This window comes from Martes martes, assembly GCF_963455335.1.
Source record: "Martes martes genome assembly, chromosome: 5".
Taxonomy (NCBI): Eukaryota; Metazoa; Chordata; class Mammalia; order Carnivora; family Mustelidae; genus Martes; species Martes martes.
In genome coordinates this window covers 90,472,706-90,494,928 of record NC_137892.1, presented here as the reverse complement: position 1 = coordinate 90,494,928, position 22,223 = coordinate 90,472,706, and the positions used below count along the sequence as shown (strand labels likewise).

Sequence of the window (22,223 nt, the reverse complement as noted above, 5' to 3'; positions counted from 1 at the left end):
CTCTTCATTTTTAAGGCCATTTCCAATTGAACTTTTAGAAGAAGCTCAAATGGACATGGGCCCCTGGGTGACTTTTGTAGGCTGTTTATGAAACAGCAATATGAATTTACCCATGAACATTTATACCAGTGATTATTTTACAAGTCTCACTAAGATTTCAGGAGTTCTAGAGAAAATAATGGTGTAAGTGTTTATTCTGGGAATTTACTGTAATTTAGCCCTCTTGAAGCCTGGCAAGATTAGTCAGATCCCTAGAGGGATTGAGGAATTTCTCATTCTTTGTGTCCTTTTTAGCTGTAAATAAGAGTATTGAGCTGACTTTCTGCTTCTAGTTTGCTTCCTCTAATTATTTGTGGGGTAGATGCTGTGTTGGGAATGTTTTTAAGGACTTATGCTTTAGCTTATCTGTATTTACTGGGGGTGAAATATATTAATTTTGGGTATTTTCTCTGAAGTTAGATATGTGGCTGAATTGTTGTCTGTTTTCTTGTGCAAGCTCTAATCCATTTCTTGTCCTTTGTCTTTCACAGACTTTCACTCCCCTAGTAGATAAACTTGGTTTGGGTTCTGTGGTTCCAGTTGAATACCTTCTGGATCGAGAGCTGCGTTTCCTGTCAGATGCTAATGGATTACATCTGTTTCAGGTACTTACCACTTGCTCTAGTCTTAAACTTATTTTTCTCCTTGCTGGTTTTTTTGTTGATTATAAATATGTTGCCCCTTTTGTTTAAGCATTGAAAGAAGTACTTCCTCCCGATAATTCCCTGTGCCTTTTTTTTTTTTTTAAGATTTTATTTATTTATTTGCTAGAGAGAGAAAGAGAGCGCAGGCAGGGGGAGCCGCAGGCAGAGGGAGAAGCAGACTCCATGTTGAGCAGGGAACCCAATGTGGCACTCAACCCCAAGACCCTGGGATCCTGACCTGAACTGAAGGCAGATGCTTAACCGACTGAGCTACCCAGGTGTCCCTCTCTGTACCAAGTTTCTGTGCTACCTTGAAAGTTTATTCACTAGCTGAGGCTTGTTTCCTCTTCTACATACCCCACCCTACCCTGAAACCACTTAAGACTACAGTCCTTAAGGGTCTTCTCAGAAGGTAGCTTCCCAGAGGTGACTGCTTGTATTACTTAAGGATACTTAGGTCATTGGCAGAGAAGCTGGGAGTTTGGGGTGATTCCAAGCAGCATTAAATATTGAAGAGCTTAAGTTTATCTCTACTTACAAAGAAAGGGGTAAGTTAGTAGTTTAAACAAACTAGCATCCAAGTTAGAGTTTCAGAATTTATGGATGGTAATATTTATTTCTTACTTGTAAGATTTACTGTCTGAAGATTAAAAATTTGGAGACTTCTAAGAGTTTTGCTGTCTTATTGAAGCAGCCAAGGACAGTTTTTCCCTAACTGTGTTGTGTGAAATATTGATGATGATTTCTTTGTTGTTATGTATTCCTCCCTCTTCAGGCCTCACTCCCTCTCGCCACCCTTGCTTTATTCATCTTTGCAGTACTAGTGCTTCTATGAGTAGGCACTCAGTAAAGGTTGGATAAATACCAAAATATGCCAAAAGATTTACATGGAATATGATATTTTGTGGTTAGATATGTATGAGAAACACTGACCAAAACAAAGTTTTTTCTTCCGTGCCTTCTCAGAGCCTTTAATATACTATTGTGTATAGAAACATAGAGTATATCATATTTCCTAAACCTGACTGATACTAGCCTCATTATTTTTTGCAGAACATCTCATGAGACTAGGGTTTTATAGAACATTTTTGGGCCACACTGGCATAGAGGCTCCTCAAGGGTATGATTTTTCTAATCTGGTTAGATACTATTGCTATTCATTTTAATATTTGGTTGTTTTCTTCTTTTATCTTTACCAGATGGGAACAGATAGCCAAAACCAGATTCTTTTGGAACATGCTGCACTGAGAGATACAGTTAATGCTTTGATTAGTGACCAGAAGCTGCAAGAGATATTCAGCCGAGGTAAGAACAGGTATTCTTCTGTCCCTGAATCCTGAATCAGGTATGTGATCAGTGTTGAAAGTGATAGAATGGGGAAGACACCATGTAACTCTAAACATTTGTGCTGCTTTTTGTGAGGAGAGTCAAGAGTATCCAATTAGCTAGATTTCTAGAACAGTTTGGAAAAATAAGATCTCACTCAGACCACTGTTTCCTCTTTAAATTAAGACATAATATCCAATTTTGTTGTGAGTTTTGTTCTGTTGTGGTTTTTTCCCCCATTTTAAAAATATTTATTAAGGACAAACTTTGGGAGCACCTGGGTGGCTCAATCGGTTAAGCATCTGACTCTTGTTCTCAGCTCAGGTCTTGATCTTGGGTCATGAGCTCAGGTCCTGCACTGGGCTCCTTGCTGGGCATGGAGCCTACTTGGGGGGAGAAAAAAAGGACAAACCTTGTACTAGACACAGTGTTAAGGTACTAGAGCTAGACAATCTCTGCTGTTATTGAGCTCATTGTCTGTGAGGTTCTCAAGGAGTAAAGACTGTAACACAAATAACAACTTAGACTGCAAGGTATGTTCGTAAAAGAAGGTGTCCACAACTTGTTATTTTTTAAAGAATGCAAAGAAAAGAATTATTAGCTTTTTCCAGTTCAGATACAGATTTTGCCCGAGATTCCACATAAAGAATAGACAATCCTTTCCTTCATGTTGCACATCTACTCCTCTTCTTTCTGAGGCTCTTGAAAATCATGATTTTCAGTGAAATAGGGTCTTTGGTTCTCTTTTGTCAAACTGTATCTGAATGGGTAAAGGTAGGAAAACTGGTTTATTGGGGGAAGGAGAGTATCAGGATAAAGTGATGTTAAATAATCAAGGAAAAATATGGAGGCAGAAAGAATATGGGGAAAAAATGGACAGCAGAGAGAAGAAAGTTGAGTGGACAGAATGAGAGGTTGAGATGTATGGGAGTATGAATAGAAAAACTGAGGAAACTTAATTATTGTTCTGAGAGATAATAATAATTTAAAATCAGTAATAATTTAGCTATATAGTCTCAAATATATGAGATACGGAGATAAGAGAAACTGTCCTTCGAGAGAAACTGTTCTTCTTGGAGGGCCAGCTGAAATTGTAGGATAACATTACCTGCTGATAAAGTAATAGCTTTTAAAACTCTGTGTTCCTAGGAAGACAAGTGCTATATTTGTTCAGACTATTATTAGTGCAGAGCCTGGAAACTTCATAAATTGAACTCTCCACCTACTGTTACTGAAAGTCAGCAGAGTGTAAATGATTATCTATTCCTATGGTCGCTTAACATACTAGTATACTCAACTTACTGGCCTTCCATTTTTTTATATGTATGTGTCAGATCAGATATGTTGGTAGATTTTCTTACTACCTGTAGTTTTTGTTTCTAAGTTTCCTTTCTCTTCCCTATATTACTTCTACAATGGGAAGATTGAGATAAGGTGAAATCAGATCTGGGAGATGCTAAGAAATCTCCAAAAAACAGAATTTACAAAGATCACTGGGAAAAACTGTGTTTTTGTTTTTAAATTGCTGAGTATGGTAAATCTGAAATTGTTCATTTATTCAACTCCATAAGAGAGAACTGAAAATGCTAAATATTTACACCATATAGTTTTCCTTATGCTTTTAGAAACAATCATGAACTATAGCTTAGCCAAACATATTCAGTACTGACTGATCTCTCCTTTAGGTCCCTACAGTGTCCAAGGTCACAGGGTCAAAGTATACCAGCCAGAGGGGGAAGAAAGTTGGCTCTATGGTGTTGTAAGCCATCAGGACTCCATCACCCGTCTTATGGAGGTCTCTGTAACAGAGGTGAGGTTTTGATTAATTTCCTCTAAGATTCATCCATCCCCTTACGGAGGGTGGTGTAGAGGAAGGGAGCATTTGACTTTGTATTAGAAGATTCAGATTCTATCTCTGGCTCTTTCACTTAATGACTGTGTGACCTTGAGAAAGGCTGTTCAACTTTCTTAACCTCATTGTTCTCATCTGTAAATTAAGAGATAATTAGGTACTCCCCCAGCCCCACTTCAGCACTGTTTTGGGAACTGAGATAACATATTGGAAAGTGCTTTGAAATCTGTAAAACATTAACGTAAAAATGTGAAGTGGTATTGGCCTTATTTTATCATATCCATAAAGGCTAGTAGTTTAAAATTCAGTCAGTGAGGATTTGCTTCTGTAATACTTACACCACTCCCGTGATGCTAAAAAACAAAAGTGAATTGTTTCTAATGAAGTAAATAAAAATAAAGCACAGCATCTAGAGCTACCTGGAGAATTGTCTAGGAAAAACAACAGTTGAGTGTTTTGAGGCAAACAGAAATGTATTTATGCTATCTTTGAATTGGTTTCAGATTTGCCCTTAGCAGTCATGTGTAATATAAGTGTAAATAATTTTACTTAATTCCTTATTGAGTTTTCAAAAATGTTACTAATTAATCTTCATTTTAAAATGTGAGAAATAGGGGCGTCTGGTTGGCTCAGTGGGGTAAGCCTCTGCCTTCGGCTCAGGTCATGATCCCAGGGTCCTGGGATCGAGCCCCGCATCGGGCTCTCTGCTGATTGGGGAGCCTGCTTCCCTCTCTCTCTGCCTGCCTCTCTGCCTACTTGTGATCTATCTCTCTGTCAAATAAATAAATAAAATCTTTAAAAAAATAAAAATAAAATGTGAGAAATAGGGGCACCTGGGTGGCTTAGTCGTTAAGTGTCTGCCTTCGCCTTAGGTCATGATCCCAGGGTCCTGGAATTGAGCCCCGCATCGGGCTCCCTGCTCAGGGGGAAGCCTGCTTCTCCCTCTCCCACTCCCCCTGCTTGTGTTCCCTCTTTCGCTGTGTCTCTCTGTTAAATAAATAAATAAAATGTTTTATAAATAAATAAATAAAATGTCAGAAATACATATAAATAAAGTAGATATTGGAAAACCCTTTCCCCTAGGCAAATTTCACTCCCCTCATTGGTAACCACCATTAATAATTTGGTATGTATTCCATATTCTTTGAAATATCTTGCATTTGTGTGTTGTAATATTTGCATGTTACAAATTTATGTGATAAGCATGAGCCATACTTTATTAATAAATGAGATTATACAATACATAAAGTTCTATAATTTACCTTTTCTACTTAGCTGTAGATTATCAACATCTTTCTATGTAAATATACATAGAAATTTGCCTCATTCTTTTAAAATAGATGCGTGCTGTTCCACTGAATGTGTATATTATAACTAGTTTAATCTAAAATTGATGGACATTTAAATCATTGCCAGTATTTTCAATAATACAAATAATCCTTGAACATATATTATTATATACTATTTCGCATTACTTATTGGAATAAATTTCTAGGTATATAATTGCTAGATCAAAGGATATGCATATTAAATCTGACAGGGTATCCTTTCAGCTGCTCCCCAGTATTTTTAGTATTTATTGATGGAGTGGTTCTTTTAATGATTTTTGGTTTTGTAGATTTTTTACTTTCTGATATGTGCAGAATAGGAAGATTTTAGAGATGTAGAATTTGCAATTAATGTCCCTGAAAGAGACACTTGGGCCTTGAACTCCATTCATTCATTAATTTAACAAATATTTGAGTGCTCATAATATTCCTGACCTTGTTTTGGATGTTGTTATTCTGGCAGTGAATGAGATAGTAGAGAACCGTGCTTTCGTGGACCTTTCATCCTATTAGGGAAGTAGAAACAAAGAGATAATTACATGGATTAGAAGAATACATAATTATGTCTTTGGACAATGCCTAAATCTTTTTTTCCCCCTTTTTCATATTTTCTACTATCCTTCTCCTACTCTAGAGTGGTGAGATCAAGTCCGTAGATCCCAGACTGATCCATGTGATGCTGATGGATAATTCAACTACTCAGAGCGAGGTACAGTAGTCGACTGAGTCTCTGATCAGACTCATGATCTTTCTTTATCTTGTTATGCAGATTCCTTGTGCGTGTGTTACCCATGGATGTGCTTTGGGCTTCCACTCTGGCCACTGTACACTTCTTGCTCTCTCCAAGTCTTGTCTGGTTAAGGGAATATAGTCTCAAGAAGAAGTATAGTCGGAGCAAACCCTTTTAATCATGGCTGTGTTGCCTGACCTTTTTAGGATTCTACGGCCTAACTGTTTGTTCAGGACAGATATATTTGGTATATTTGAAAGATACAGTAGACAGTTAAAGCTGTAATAAGCAGTAGTAATAGCTATAACCTGACTAATAAGAAATGGAGAAGTTGCATCCTTTTTCTTTCCATTAAGTGGTGGTGAGCTCCAAGAAGTCTGAAATTTTGTATCCCAAGAAGAAATAAATCAAACAGGTGCCTAGCTAGTTCAGTGCTCAGCACACAGTGGATTACTCCTGTGATTCAGGCCAACTCTTGGTTCATTCAGAATTATCATAACCCAAAAAAAGATACGTAATAAACCTGTGGCTAAACCAATCAAGGAATGCCATGTGGATTTCTTTCTTTAAGACATTGACAAGATAGCCATCTAGCCACATGTTCCTCATAGTCTCTTAGCAGTTCTGTAATATTATCATCTTGGCCACTCCTGCTAAGTGTCTGGTTCTCATCTTTATCCAGTCATTCTTGACTTGATAAAACAGAATCAAGTTAGGAAAAGAAGAATCAGGGTTAAATTTAATAGCTCTTTACTGTGTATTATACTGCTACAACTAGGATATGTCTCTTGACTGTTTACATGACTAAAAATATCTTTTACTTTAATGGGTGTTGGGCCCATTTTTATTGCCTTTCTTATTTCTTTCATTCATTAAGTACCTTTTATATGCCACGCACTGTTCCACTGGTTAGATATACCTAGAGAGTACTGGTCTCCATACTTTATGCTGTCTACTCACATGTGAGTAGCTCACCGGAAGTAGGATATACATACAAGTTAGTGCTCAGGGAGGTTGCAGTGAGCGGAGATTAGCAGCTTGGCTGGATGGATAAGAGGTGAGATCTGTGGTTTTCAGGAGTAGATTGCCAAAAGTATGGGGGAAACAGAAGTAAATCTTGAGCTTGGTTAAGAACTATAGAAGAAGATTAAGGAAGGAAAGATGGAAATGAAGGCAACAGGGAAAAAAAAAAGAATAGAAAAACTAGAACTGACAAGAAATACAAAATTTGAGGAAGTTGCAGCTGTCAAAGCTATAATGCTACAACAAAAATACAGATCTGTACAAAGAAGCTATAAATATTCAAGTACACCAAGATTAGTTTAATGAAGTTGGTGAACATTAATAGCTAAATAACTGTGTCTCACTAGCTTATTGCCACTCCATCACATGTTATCGGAGTAAAACTATCCGAAAGTTACCTGAATGAAGCTTAAAAAAAAAAAAAGCATTCCTTCATAGTAGGATACTATTCTGATAATGTTCTAGATAAAAGTTCTTGCAGCACAAAGATTGCTTGAGTGTTCTAAGCCCCCTTCCCCTTGTTCTTGCCAGGGGAGGAGTTTATTTAGAGATAGGAATTGTGTCTTCTAATCTTCTATTTTTCAAGGTTGCTTGGCCTCTCAATTAAGGCACAAGTTAGATTTCATAAGATAGGCTGAAATTATTGGAAGAGCTAAGGGGTTTGGCTGTTTGGTCTATGGTAGCCCGCCTGTTTTGCTTTCCTTTGTCTAATACTTTGAAATAAGTTTTGGAGATTGTTTGTTTATTTATAGTGCCCACAAGAGCAATCCATACCTGCCTATGTTGGACACAATTTTCCTTTGGTCACAGACACAAATGTTGGTCTTCCTATTGTTAAGTTGTCACCAGTTTTTTTAGTGACTTCTGGATAGAGGAGATTTTCTATTTCAGTACTTGAAATGCCAGTTTCAGTCAAACAAGGATAAAAATACAAAATAAAGCAGATTTCTTTTTTACATCAAGGGGCAAATGAGCTCCCATCCTAGCACTAATGGTCTTTTGTAAACTAAATTCCACAAATCTTTCAAACCCTCAAAAAAAGTCCATTTGAGGAAGACTTTTATTTAAGGGAAAGTTGGCCAAGTGAGTTAATCTCTCCTAACCATTATCTTGAATACATGTGTAAATTGAGTCATAGGAAGATTGGAGCTTTCTGATTAAGGGGATATCTTAGAGCTGGCGTTGGAACGGAGCAATCTGCCTGCTTTGATTGTCTGCTTCTAGAGTTGGGAAAGAGCTAATGGTTTATGGTTTTCACAGGATGGAAGGTTCCTTATAATAAATCTTTTTTGAATTTTGTTTTGTAGGGGGGTACGTTAAAAGCAGTAAAATCTTCCAAAGGAAAGAAGAAGAGAGAGAGCATAGAGGGGAAAGATGGCCGGAGGAGAAAAAGTGCTTCGGACTCTGGGTGTGACCCTGCATCAAAGAAATTAAAAGGAGACAGGGGTGAAGTAGACAGTAATGGGAGCGATGGAGGTGAGGCGAGCCGAGGGCCCTGGAAAGGAGGGAATGCCAGTGGAGAGCCAGGGCTGGATCAGAGAGCCAAGCAGCCACCGACTACATTTGTCCCCCAGATTAACCGCAACATTCGCTTTGCCACTTACACCAAAGAAAACGGCAGGACTCTGGTGGTACAGGATGAGCCTGTAGGTGGGGACACACCTGTACCTTTCACTCCATATTCTCCAGCCACAGGTCAAACACCTTTGGCCCCAGAGGTGGGTGGAGCCGAAAACAAAGAGGCAGGAAAAACACTGGAACAAGTTGGCCAGGGCATTGTGGCTTCAGCAGCTGTGGTCACTACCGCCAGCTCCACCCCAACCACGGTGAGGATCTCAGACACTGGCCTTGCAGCAGGGACTGGGCCGGACAAACAGAAAGGCGGCCGGTTACAGGCCCCAGGAGAGGTGAGTTGTTTCAGGGGCAGATTTGCAAGATTTGGGTTCATTTTCTTACCCTACTTTAATGTTAACACATTAAATAGCATCTAAAATGCCACAGGGAAGGAGCATTTCTGAGGTATGCTTAAATTGTACTCTGAATAGTCCTTTACTGCTCGTTGGGCAAATGTGTATATTTTAATAACTTTATTAGCTCTTAAAAGTCACCTGAACAATTGCACTAATCAAAAACTGATTATAAAACCCAATTTAATGAGATGCTCAAATAGATCTGGTGGGGAATCTTTTTAATTCAATTATCTATTTAGTTCACATAGTGGTTGAGCCTCTACCAGGCCTATGAGAGGCAAGGTTAATGAATTACAGTATTGGTAACAGTGAACACTATAATTAAGGCTATGTGAAAGCGACTATTACCATCCCCTGTTTTTAGTTCATCATTTTCTGTGATATTTTCCTTTGAGGCTAGGCTTCTTTCCATGATTTGATATGGCCATAAAAGTTTCTTTTATTTTTTTCTTTCTTTTTTTTTTTCTAACTTACTCTTTTTAAGCCTTACCTGGAAAATTTGATGGAATTAATCACAGTAGTATCCAACTTAATATGTTCTTTTTCCAGTACACATGTTCCTTCCTGAATTGGAACTTCTGTTAAATACAAGTTAGCATCAAGTTGGCTACCCAATCAAATTTGAAACACTATCAAAATCATTTCTTACATGATGCTAGTTATTTTTTTTTTGAGACTGGCTCTTTCCTCAAGTTGGAATATGAAATACAAAGACAAAATACTAAATGATTTTTTAAAATTATTTGTAGGAAGCTACTGTGTGCTAAGTACTGTATATTATAAACAAAGAATTGAAATCCCTGTTTGAAGGAGCTCACATCTTAAGATGGAATCATTTTAGGTATAACAGTGCCCAGTAAAACATGGCATATATATTTCATCTGACTCCTTCCTCTCCTGAAAGATACAGTTTGTGAATCCTTAGTGTGCAGGGATGGGGAGGGAGGTAAAAGGTTCAGGCAGAAGAGAAGGCCTATAAAACGGAAATTTCACACTATTCATGATTTGTCCTCTATTGACCAGCATTCCCAAGATAACTAGGTGAGGATCTTATGTGGATTTCCACTGTGTGTAAGTCATCATATTGCTCAAATTAATTAAAATCCAGTTCATGTCAAAGGCAATGTAGATGTAAAGGGGGATTACAAAGTAGACCACATTTTATATGCTGCAGGAGGAGACACACTGAATGCTGTTATTCTTGGGGTAGCAAAGCTGAATAGAGGAAATGTAGAGTCAAAGGGCATTTTCCAAACAGGTTGGAGAAGTTTCTGTGACTGTATCAGTGATTTTGGTAATGTGTCAGCCTAAGTATTGTCCTGGGATCTGATTTAAAAGTACAGAAATGGAAATTTCCACTGTGAAGTCAAATCTAAAATAGGGACACAGCCCCCAGGAAACTTCTTGCCCTAAAAATTAAGTTGAAATCAGTTTGTCATAACTTTCTTACAAGAAAAGGATTTAAAATTTAATCATTTGAAGGAAAGTGAAAGTCCATCCAAATTATTTTTCATTCATGTGTATATTTATTTTTAATTTTTTAAATATTTATTTATTTATTTATTTGACAGACAGAGATCACAAGTAGGCAGAGAGGCAGGCAGAGAGAAAGAGGGGGGAAGCAGGCTCCCTGCTGAGCAGAGAGCCCGATGCGGGGCTGGATCCCAGGACCCTGGGATCATGACCTGAGCCGAAGGCAGAGGCCTCAACCCACTGAGCCACCCAGGCGCCCCCTGATATTTATTTTTAAAGAGTAACTTTAGTAGTAAAACCTGAGCTACCCATGCTGGATTGTTGGAGTCATGCAGGTGTCAAGGCTCCTGGCCAAATTCTGCTGATGAAATTACAGCCAGGGTGGGTGGCTCAGTTGGTTAAGTGTCTGCCTTTGGCTCAGGTCATGATTCTGGGGTCCTGGAATCAGGGCCTGCATCCTGCTCCCTGCTTACCCAAGAGTCTGCTTCTCCCTCTCCCTCTGCCTTCCCCACACTTGTGCGCTCTTTTTCACTTTTTCTCTATGAGGTAAATAAATAAAGTCTAAAAAAAAGAAAGAGAGAAAGAAACAAAAGCCGGTCATTAGGGGTGTGTCTTTCTATTCTCTTCTTTTGTATTGGGAGGACATTTAAGGCAGTAGTTGTTGATTGGTGGGAAGAAAAAGAAAAAGAATAATGGAGCACCTGTCTGGCTCAGTCAGTAGAGCGAGTCTTGATCTCCGAGCCACACGTTGGGTGTCAAGTTTACCTTTAAATAAATCAACAAACAAACTTCAGGTTTTTAACTCAGAAATGCCATGAAGCAGCCTCTATAGCAGATGTCAACTGGAGGCAAGCCACAGGTAGCCTGCATGGTTCTCATGTGTCTGTGCCACCCTTAAAGTCCTAACATAGACTCTCTTGCATATTTAAAGAATATCTTAAGTATGGGGCGCCTGGGTAGCTCAGTAGGTTAAAGCCTCTGCCTTCGGCTCAGGTCGTGGTCCCAGGGTCCTGGGATCAAGCCCCACATCGGGCTCTCTGCTCCGTGGGGAGCCTGCTTCCTCCTCTCTCTCTGCCTGCCTCTCTGCCTACTTGTGATCTCTGTCTGTCAAATAAATAAATAAAATATTTAAAAAAAAAAAAAGAATACCTTAAATAAACACCCCCCCCTTTTGGACAATAGCCATTTCCTTTATCTGGAATAATTTTTTGAATTGTGGAAAAGTAACCATTAAATTTACCATTTTAGGGGCACCTGGGTGGCTCAGTGGGTTAAAGCCTCTGCCTTCAGCTTGGGTCATGATCCCAGGGTCCTGGGATCGAGCCCTGCATAGGGCTCTCTGCTCAGCGGGGAGCCTGCTTCCCCCTCCCTTCTCTCTCTGCCTGCCTCTCTGCCTTCTTGTGATCTCTGACTGTCAAATAAACAAATAAAAAATCTTTAAAAAAAAAAAAAGAATGTTTTATATCAAGTCATTCACAAAAAAAAAAAAATTAAATTTACCATTTTAGGGGCACCTGGGTGGCTCAGTGGGTTGAGCCTCTGCCTTCAGCTCGGGTCATGATCTCAGGGTCCTGGGATCGAGCCCTGCATTGGGCTCTCTGCTCAGTGGGGAGCCTGCTTCCTCCTCTCTCTCTGCCTGATTCTCTGCCTACTTGTGATCTCTCTCTCTGTCAAATAAATAAATAAAATCTTTAAAAAAAAATTTACCATTTTAACTATTTAAAGTGTTATAATATGTGGTATTTAGTACATCCACAGTGTCATGCAACTGATAGCACTTTTTAGTTCCAAAAATTTTCATCATCCCAGAAGCAAGCCTGATACGTGTTAAGCAGTCCTGGAATAATTTTTGTTACCAATGTTTTAAAATGAATGTCTAGAGATAGCATCCTCTACTACCTGAAAGTTGATTTTAAGTGTTCAGACCTGGATGTATATATGAAAGGGATCCTGCCCTTCTTTACACACACGCCTTTTATTCACATGCAGAAGTTAACATTTTCAAGGTGAAAAAAAGGAGTGTTTTTTCATTCTTCAGTTTGTTAGGCTGAGTACTTAATATTTGGTGGGTGTATGAGAATCTGTAGTTCTTCTGTTTGGAGGCTTGTTAGATCCTAATGATAACAAAAGGGTTCAGTGATGAGTGTGCTTTTTTTCTTCCTTTTTTTTTTTTTTTTAAAGTTTTAATGTAGGCTCCATGCCCGGCATGGAGCCCAGTGCAGGGCTTGAACTCAAAACCCTGAGATCAAGACCTGAGCCAAGATCAAGAGTGGAATGGCTAACCGACTGAGCCACGGAGGCTCCCCATGAGTGTGCTTTCTATAATTTAATGTCTTTAGGTCTAACTTTAATTGAAACAGATATTCAAATTTTAGGTTGATTTGGACTCATAAATAAATGGCCAGATTCTAAAACAATCCATCTTGGGGAGTTTCAGACTAATAAAGAGAATTTTTTCCTTAATGTGCAGTGGGCTTGTCATGGGACAGAAGTCACTTTTGTAAGATGGGCAGGTAGTTTAAATGAATCAAAACTTTTATATAAATCAAAACTTTGACAATAGCTGAGGTCATTGAAGTAGATTAATATTACAGGACCCCTAAATTCATTTCATAGTAAAAGCTCTGTCTGTCTGTTCAGGAACCCCTTTCTCCTGCTCCTGGTAGAGTTTTCATTTCCAGGTAGGAACTAAGAAGCCTACACAGCCTCCTGGTGCTATGACAGCCAGTTGGCTAACAACCAAGGGAGTGGTAGGATGAATGACATCCTGCTATCTCTAAGAGCTCTCTTGTGTTAAAGATGCCCTCTATGTGGTCCGTGGCAGGTTTCTTCCTTAATGCTGGTGAGATGTAGTTTTAAGAGCAGTTTTCATGGAATTGTATGAGAGAAAAGTTGATTGGGCCCACAAGAAACATTTGCCTAAGTCCAGAAAAGAGATAACAGGGTTGTCCAGAGAAAGCAACATCACTAACTCTGGCTATCTTCTTTTCAGAATTCAAGAAATACCGTTCTGGCCTCTTCTGGATTTGGAGCATCTCTCCCAAGTTCATCACAGCCTTTGACTTTTGGAAGTGGAAGGAGCCAGTCCAATGGGGTTCTAGCCACAGAAAACAAACCTTTGGGCTTCTCTTTTGGCTGTAGCTCTGCACCAGAGTCTCAGAAAGACTCTGATCTCTCAAAAAACTTGTTTTTTCAGTGCATGTCCCAAACCTTACCCACCAGTAACTACTTCACTACCGTTTCAGAGAGTTTGGCTGATGATTCCTCCAGTCGAGACTCATTCAAACAAAGCCTTGAGAGCCTGTGTAAAGGCAGATCCACTCTTGGAGCAGACACTAAATCAGGCTCTAAGGCTGGCAGCTCTGTGGATCGGAAGATGCCTGCAGAGTCCATGCCCACCCTCACGCCAGCCTTCCCACGGAGCCTCCTAAATCCCCGCACCCCAGAGAGTCATGAAAATCTATTTTTACAGCCCCCTAAACTATCCCGAGAAGAGCCCTCTAACCCTTTCCTTGCATTTGTGGAGAAAGTTGAACATAGCCCTTTCAGCAGCTTTGCATCTCAGGCATCAGGTAGCTCTTCTTCTGCTACCACGGTCACCTCTAAAGCCGCAGCCAGCTGGCCCGAGGCTCACTCCTCTGCAGATTCGGCATCCTTAGCAAAGAAGAAAACCCTCTTCATCACAACTGACTCCTCTAAACTGGTCACTGGTGTTCTGGGCTCAGCTCTTACCACCGGAGGTCCAAGCCTCTCTGCCATGGGGAACGGCCGCTCCAGCTCGCCCACCAGCAGCCTCACCCAGCCCATTGAGATGCCTACTCTCTCCTCCAGCCCCACAGAGGAGAGGCCAACTGTGGGGCCTGGGCAGCAGGACAATCCCCTCCTCAAAACCTTTAGTAACGTCTTTGGCAGGCACTCAGGCAGCTTTCTGTCCTCCCCAGCAGATTTTTCACAGGAGAACAAAGCTCCTTTTGAAGCTGTGAAAAGGTTCTCACTGGATGAGCGAAGCTTGGCTTGCAGACAGGACTCGGACTCCAGTACCAACAGTGACCTGTCAGATTTGAGCGATTCTGAGGAGCAGCTGCAGGCCAAGACTGGCATGAAGGGGATTCCAGAGCACCTAATGGGGAAGTTGGGCCCCAATGGGGAGCGAAGTGCTGAGCTATTGCTGGGCAAAGGCAAAGGGAAGCAGGCCCCAAAGGGCCGACCGCGGACCGCCCCCCTGAAAGGTGATCTTGCTGGGGTTATCCATTGCCTTGGCTCTGGCACTGGCAATGCCCGCCTGTTGTGCTCCTGGGCAGCAGAAGCCCTTCCTTTGATGGGAAGTTCTATAATCACGTGGAATAAAATAGCCAGAAGGGCCCAGTAGAGGCCCCTCATCCAACCTTATGGTTCAGGGCAGGATTGCATCTAACCCAGCAGCATTACTAAAGAGGGATATCTGTGTAATGATAATCCCACAGAAGAGGACCCTTGATACTCCTTTTGCTCAGGAGCTCTTTCCTGGTGTTTTTCTCATCTCTTTCTTCTTTTTGGCCCATCCTCTTTAATTTAGAGGAGATACTGAGTACAGCCTTTCATAGAATTACTTTAGCAAAAAGAATCACCCCTCAAATTTGCTTCTCTCTGTTACACATATAAGGTTTTAACTCCTCTTCCAAAAGCCACTAACTCTGATGCTGTGAGGTTATGGTCCAGAATTACATACGGGCAAGTATCTAAGAAAGTCAAATGGTGAAAAGTAACTGTTGTCATTAGGAATTGGTATCCTAATGGGGGTACAAGAGTTGTTGTTAGTAGAATAGTTGTATCCCCAGAGGCTAGAGGCAAGTGCCGACCTTCTCCTTTCTTGGTTTTTCTCACCCATGCCAGAGCTGTTTCCTCGTAATGGGACACTGCCCACAAATTCTCTCCATGGTCCTTAGCTTCCAGTTAAGCCTCTTTGCTCCCTCCCTTTCTGTCAAGGATGGGTCTGGTAGGCACAAGCCAAGCCACGGCAAGGAAGAATGAACCAGGTTAGGACAAGAATGCAGCACCAGGAGGATCATGTCATTGGGTCTCATTAATACCAATCATGACCAGCTGTTTCTCCCCCTTCCCTTTCCACAGTTGGCCAATCAGTGCTGAAAGATGTGAGCAAGGTGAAGAAGCTGAAGCAGTCTGGAGAGCCCTTCCTGCAGGATGGCTCCTGCATCAATGTAGCCCCTCACCTGCACAAGTGTCGGGAGTGCCGCCTGGAACGGTATCGGAAGTTTAAAGAACAGGAGCAAGATGATTCCACTGTGGCCTGCCGCTTCTTTCACTTCCGGAGGTACCCATACCCATCTCTATCTCCTTCCCCCTTTCCACTTCCCACTCTTTCTCTGAATCTCACATCTTTTCTTTGTTTTCCCTAACCCCTTGGCTCTGGGGTCTTTGCTCTGCCATAGGAGCCACTCAGGTGCTTGGATTGTGAAGTGACTGATGGCTTTGTCCCAAGGGAATTGAACCTAAACAGTCTGAGCTGCTGGCCCCTGAGCTTCGTTACATTATTCCTAACTTGGGTTCCATTTGAAACCAGTGGTATAAGGAGAAGGATGCGTGTTGTTGTATATATGTGCCTGACCATTTACTCCTTTTGGGTACTAAAGTAACTTGAGGGGCGCCTGGATGGCTCAGTGGGTTAAACCTCTGCCTTTCACTCTGGTCATGATCTCAGGGTCATGGGATTGAGCCCCGCATCGGGCTCTCTGCACAGCAGGGAGCCTGCTTCCCCCTCTCTCTGCCTATTTGTGATTCCTCTCTCTGTCAAATAAATAAATAAAATCTTAAAAAAAATAATAATAAAGTAACTTGACTCTCCGGGAGAGGAAGAAGGAAGATTAGGAGATAATGGGAATTGTCCTTGAAATAGAGATAACTGACAAATCCTGGGAATGTCCCCTGTTTTTACTGAACAAATGCTTTTAGTCACTTTTCTTCTGCTTGATAAACTTAGAAATTCTTCTTCTAATTTCTTCTGAAGATTTTATTTATTTATTTGACAGAGAGAGAGAAAGCCAGAGAGGGAACACAAGCAGGGGGTGTGGGGGAGGGAGAAGCAGACTCCCCACAGAGCAGGGAGCCTCATGCAGGCCTCCATCCCAGGACCCTGGGATGATAACCTAAGCCAAAGGCAGAAGAATTTCATCTAAATGATCTTTCAGGAATTCTTCATTTTTAAAATATATCCAAATGATTTATCCACGCAGTATGGATTCACTTAGCAAATATTTACTGAGCACTTAACTATGTGCCAGACATTGTTGTGGGCACTGAGGGTTAAACAGCATATAAAACCATAAAGATCCAGACCTTAGGAGGTTGCTGAGGAGGCATATTAATTAAATAATTATTTAATAATAATAATTAAATATAAGGCATCTTAGCTGATAGTAACTATGAGAAAAATAAAGACAGAAGAGGATTGAGGCAAGGGGAGGTTAAGAGAAGCTATAGTTTAAATAGGATGATTTTAGAAACTGAGATTTGAGTAAAGACCTTGAGGAGGCAAAGGAGTAGTTTGCACATTTTCCTGGGAGACAAGTATTCCAGGTAGAAGGCACAAAAGCAACTGTCCCAAGCCTGGAATATTCCAGGTATGTTTGTGGAGCTAGGGTGGCGAAAAGATAGAGTGGGGGAAAAGATAGATTTGAGGTCATAGAGTTAACAATGGGTCCATAGTTTCTTTTTCTTTTTTTAAGATTTTATTTATTTATTTGACAGAGAGAGTGACAACGAGAGAGGGAACACAAGGAAGGTTGTGGGTGAGGGAGAAGCAGGCTTCCTGCTGAGCAGGGAGCCTGATCAGGGACTTGACCTGAGCTGAAGGCAGACATTTAACAACTGAGTGACCCAGGCGCCCCATCTGTCCGTATTTTAAAGGAATACTCTAAGGGCCTTGGCTTTTGTGTTGAAAGAGAAGTCACTGAAGGTTTTGAGCTGATGAGTGACACTGAGGAAGGTTTTAAAGGATCACTGTAATTGCCTTCTTGAGAATAGATTATATTGAGGCAAAGGCAGAAACACAGAGAAGTAAGGAGGCTGTTGGAATTATCCAGGTGAGAAGTGATGGTGGCCTGCTGATGGAAGTGATGAGTCTGGTTGGATTAAGGATATATCTTGAGTGGGTCCCTGGTTGCTCAGTCGGTTCTTCCTCTCCCTCTGCCTGCTGCTCCCCCTGCTTTTGTTCTCTCTGTTTGTAAAATAAATAAATAAAATCCTTAAAAAATATATATATATATATATATATTTTAAAGGGAGAATTCATATGATTTTCTGATGGATTAGATGAGGAATATGAAAGAAGGAATGAAGTCAAAGATGATTCTACAGCTTTTGACCTAAAAACTGGAAGAATGGGATTGCCATTTACTGATAAGGAGATTTCTCAGGGAAAAGCAGGTTTGGGGAAGAAAATGAGAACTTTAATTTGGGCTTTTTAAATTTGAGATGCCTGTTAGATTTCTAGATGAAGATGTTGAAAGGGCAGCTGGAAACTTAACTCCTGAATTGAGGGGGAAAGTCCAGGCAGGATTAAAAATTTAAAAAGTTTTTAATGTCACCGGGTATTTAAAGCTGTATATCTGGGCACCTGGGTGGCTCAGTTGGTTAAGCATCTGCCTTCGGCTCAGGTCATGATCCCAAGATCCTGGGCTCGAGCCCCGCATCGGGCTCCCTGCTTGGTGTGGGGAGCCTTCTTCTCCCTCTTCCACTCCTCCTGCTTGTGCTGTGTCAAATAAATAAATAAATAAAATCTTAATTTAAAAAAAAAAAGGCTGTGTATCTGCTTGAGGAGTCCAGGTGTAGTTAGAAAAGAGAAACATTCCTAGGACCAATCCTGGAGTTCTGCAATATTGAGAGACTAGAAAGATGGGAAGTAGCTGGTAAAGGAGGTTCAGAAAGAACAGCCCGTAAGTTGTCCTGGAAGGGAAGTGAAGAAAATATTTCCAGGAAGGAATAATGAACTGTGGCAAATAATGGGGATTGAGTCAGGTCAGATAAGGATTGAAAATGACCATTGAATTTAAGGGGGCAAATGACCTTGTCAAAAACAGTTTTGGTGTGTCGTGGTGGGCAGAAGCCTGATAGGAGCAGATGAGGAGAAAATAAAAGGGAAGAGGAACTGTTGACAGTTTAGACAACTCTAAAGAAATGTTGCTCTTACAAACAGATAAATAGAGGAGGTATGGGATTGAGAGGATTTTTGAGATAGCAAGTTTAAATATCAGAGTGATTCAGTAGGGAGGAAACTAGATGATGGAGACAAGAGAGTATGTGATGTGATGCCTATGCGAGAGGATAGGTTGTAGAGCATAGGTGGAGAGATGAGTCTTGGCTGGGACCTAGTTCATTCCTAGCAGCAGCAGGTCAGATGGAGGAACATGAGCACAGTTGCAGGAAGGCCTGCTAGTATGGTGGGGGGAACTTGTGGGACATCTCTTCTGGTTCTTTGTATTTTCTCAGTGGAATACATAACAAGGTCCTCATGGGAGAAATTATACTAGAGGTTAGAAAAGAAAGGTGAGGATAGGGGCACCTGGGTGGCTCAGTGGGTTAAAGCCTCTGCCTTCAGCTCAGATCCTGATCCCAGGATGCTGGGATCGAGCCCCATGTCGGGCTCTCTGCTCAGCGGGGAGCCTGCTTCTTCCTCTCTCTCTCTCTCTGCCTGCCTCTCTGCCTACTTGTGATCTCTGTCTGTCAAATAAATAAATAAAATCTTTAAAAAAAAAAAAAGAAAGAAAGAAAGGTGAGGATATGAAACAGGCATCTAAGAGAGTGTGCACCAGGAAACTGTTGTGACTGGGAGGCAGCATGAAGGGCTCACCTGACTTAGGAGAACATGAATTTCAAGTGTGATAGGAGCATGGCTGCTTTCCTCTGGTCATGGTCAGTGGTGTGGGTGCCCATGTCAAACAGGCAGATAGAGAAACTACAAGGCATTTATGAAGACAGCTTTTTTTTTTTTTTTTTAAATAAAGGTTTTATTTACTTATTTGTCAGAGAGAGTCAGAGCAAGAGTGAGCACAAGCAGAGAGAGCAGTAGGTAGAGGGAAAAGCAGTTCCCTGGCTGAGCAAGGAGCCACATGCGGGACTGGATCCCAGTCATGACCTGAGCCGAAGGCAGACGCTTGACTGACTGAGCCACCCAGGCGTCCCCTGAGGACAGCTTTTTATTTTTATTTTGTTTTATTTTTTAAAGTACCCTGCCTTATGAACTTATTTATTTCTCTTTTTAAGATTTTATTTATTTGACAGTGAAAGAAGGAACACAAGCAAGGGGAGTGGGGGAGGGAGAAGCAGGCTTCCCACTGAGCAGGGAGCCTGATGCAGGGCTCAATCCCAGAACCCTGGGATCATGACCTGAGCCCAAGGCAGACGTTTAATGACTGAGCCACCCAGGCACCCCTGAGATCAGTTGTTTTTTTTTTTTTTTTTTTTTTAAAGATTTTATTTATTTATTTGACAGACAGAGGTCACAAGTAGGCAGAGAGGCAGGCAGAGAGAGGAGGAAGCAGGCTCCCCGCTGAGCAGAGAGCCCGATGCGGGGCTCGATCCCAGGACCCTGGGATCATGACCTGAGCCGAAGGCAGAGGCTTAACCCACTGAGCCACCCAGGCGCCCCAAGTTGTTTTTTTTTTTTAAAGATTTTATTTATTTATTTGACAGATAGAGATCACAAGTAGGCAGAGAGGCAGGCAGAGAGAGAGGAGGAAGCAGGCTCCCTGCCGAGCAGAGAGGCCAATGTGGGGCTCAATCCCAGGATCCTGGGATCATGACCCGAGCCGAAGGCAGAGGCGTTAACCCACTGAGCCACCCAGGCGCCCCTGAGATCAGTTTTGTTTTTTTTTTTTTTTAAGATTTTTATTTATTTATTTGACAGAGAGAAATCACAAGTAGGCAGAGTAGCAGGCAGAGAGAGGGAGAAGCAGGCTCCCTGCTGAGCCGAGAGCCTGATATGGGGCTTGATCCCAGGACCCTGGGATCATGACCTGAGCCGAAGGCAGAGGGGTTAACCCACTGAGCCACCCAGGCGCCCCTGAGATCAGTTTTTTAAAGAACACAGACATAGTAAGTGTTCACAGGTCTTTCTGCTAATGAAGAGAATGCATACTGTGTTGATCAAATAGAGTGGAAATTTTTTTTTTCTTTAAGTATGTCTGCATCCAGTTTGGGCATTGAACTTGCAACCCCAAGGTAAAGAGTTGGATGCCCTTCCAGCTGAGCCAGCCAGATGCCCTCCAGGGTGAAAATACTTATTGCATGCTGATTGATCTTAAGTCCTACCTAATGTTTTAGCTCCTAGGGTTTTAGGTGTGTATCAGTTTGCATGGCTGCTGCTGTTTACCATGTATTTGGTTATCTACCTTCCTATCTCAGGTTGATCTTCACTCGAAAGGGGGTGCTCCGTGTGGAGGGATTTCTGAGTCCCCAGCAAAGTGACCCTGATGCCATGAACCTGTGGATTCCCTCTTCCTCCCTAGCAGAAGGGATAGACCTAGAGACCTCAAAATACATCCTGGCTAACGTTGGGGACCAGTTCTGCCAGCTCGTGATGTCCGAGAAGGAGGCAATGATGATGGTGGAGCCACACCGTAAGACACCCTCTTGCTTGGTTTCCCAGCACTCCTGCTTAAGAACTTTAATTTTTTGTTGCTTAAAGGAGGAGTGGTAGGAGTGGCAGGTGGCATTTTCTGTGGATGAGCTAAGACTGATAAGACTTTTCTTTGTAGCAAACTAAGTAGCTGAGGCCCTAAGTGTATCCAGTAGACCTCATTCCTTCCTTGATCCCTGTCTGGGTTTGGGTCACCCTGAATATTTTCAGTTTGCTTTGAACCAGTTTGTATTAGTAAGTGATAGATGGTTTGTGAAGTGCTACTGGGTACCATGTTTCACACCTAGACCCCACCATTGTTCAGATATTTTTGATATTTCATGTCTGTGAGATATTATACCCAAGGAAAATTCTCCTATGAAAATTTTCCCTACATTTCAAGTGAAGAATCCTCTTACTTCAAACTCCCCCAAATTGAAATTTTTACATTATCTTAAGTAAAAACATGTGGCATTTATTTTCATTGACACTTGTTCAGAAATAGCAGTAGCATCTGTTTTCTTTCTCTTAACATTTATAGAAACGCTAACTTCTTACATCTTTGAGTTTTATTGCTGGACACAACAGTCTGAGTAGCAGTCAGTGGATCTGGGGTCTTTTGCTGTTATTCATGATGATCAACACCAACAATATTCCTCTTCCTCTTTCCACCAGAGAAAGTGGCATGGAAGCGAGCGGTGCGTGGTGTACGGGAGATGTGTGATGTATGTGAAACAACTCTCTTCAACATCCACTGGGTTTGTCGCAAATGTGGATTTGGGGTCTGCCTTGACTGTTACAGGCTCAGAAAAAGCCGTCCACGCAGTGGTGAGCAAATATTGTCCTGTTCAGTTCTAAAGGTAACCTGTCATTAGAGGTATGGGACTTGAAGCCAGAATGGGTTTGTGCCCCCTCTTGAACTGCTTAGCTTCCCTCATTTTTGTTGCATTGTGAGGCCTTAACAGTTGCCAATATTCCAACCTGACTGGGTAGGCTAAAAGAAGCCAAGAAGGGTTATTCTTTACCTTCTGTTGTTTCTCTCTCTCTCTTTTTTTTTAAATAACATCTTTATTGATGTTACTATATAACTCACATGCTCTAAAATTCACCCTTTTAAGGTGTACAATTCAAAAGTTTTTAGTATATTCTCAAGGTTGTGCAACCATTTCCACTATCAAATTTCACTCTGGTTGCTCCAAAAAGAAATGTTGTACATATTAGCAATA

General features: G+C 41.3%; 1 protein-coding gene across 1 annotated transcript in view; it reads left to right on the top strand.

Moving 5' to 3' along the window:
• KDM3B (lysine demethylase 3B) overlaps positions 1-22,223 on the top strand; it is a 67,949-nt gene that overhangs the window by 20,026 nt on the left and 25,700 nt on the right. Inside the window, exons 3-11 of the mRNA XM_080803643.1 lie at positions 531-644; positions 1,883-1,988; positions 3,695-3,819; positions 5,824-5,898; positions 8,250-8,849; positions 13,378-14,614; positions 15,495-15,696; positions 20,784-20,998; positions 21,673-21,825. Of these exons, the coding sequence (XP_080659769.1) occupies positions 531-644; positions 1,883-1,988; positions 3,695-3,819; positions 5,824-5,898; positions 8,250-8,849; positions 13,378-14,614; positions 15,495-15,696; positions 20,784-20,998; positions 21,673-21,825 (2,827 nt within the window). The remainder of the gene's footprint in view (positions 1-530; positions 645-1,882; positions 1,989-3,694; positions 3,820-5,823; positions 5,899-8,249; positions 8,850-13,377; positions 14,615-15,494; positions 15,697-20,783; positions 20,999-21,672; positions 21,826-22,223) is intronic.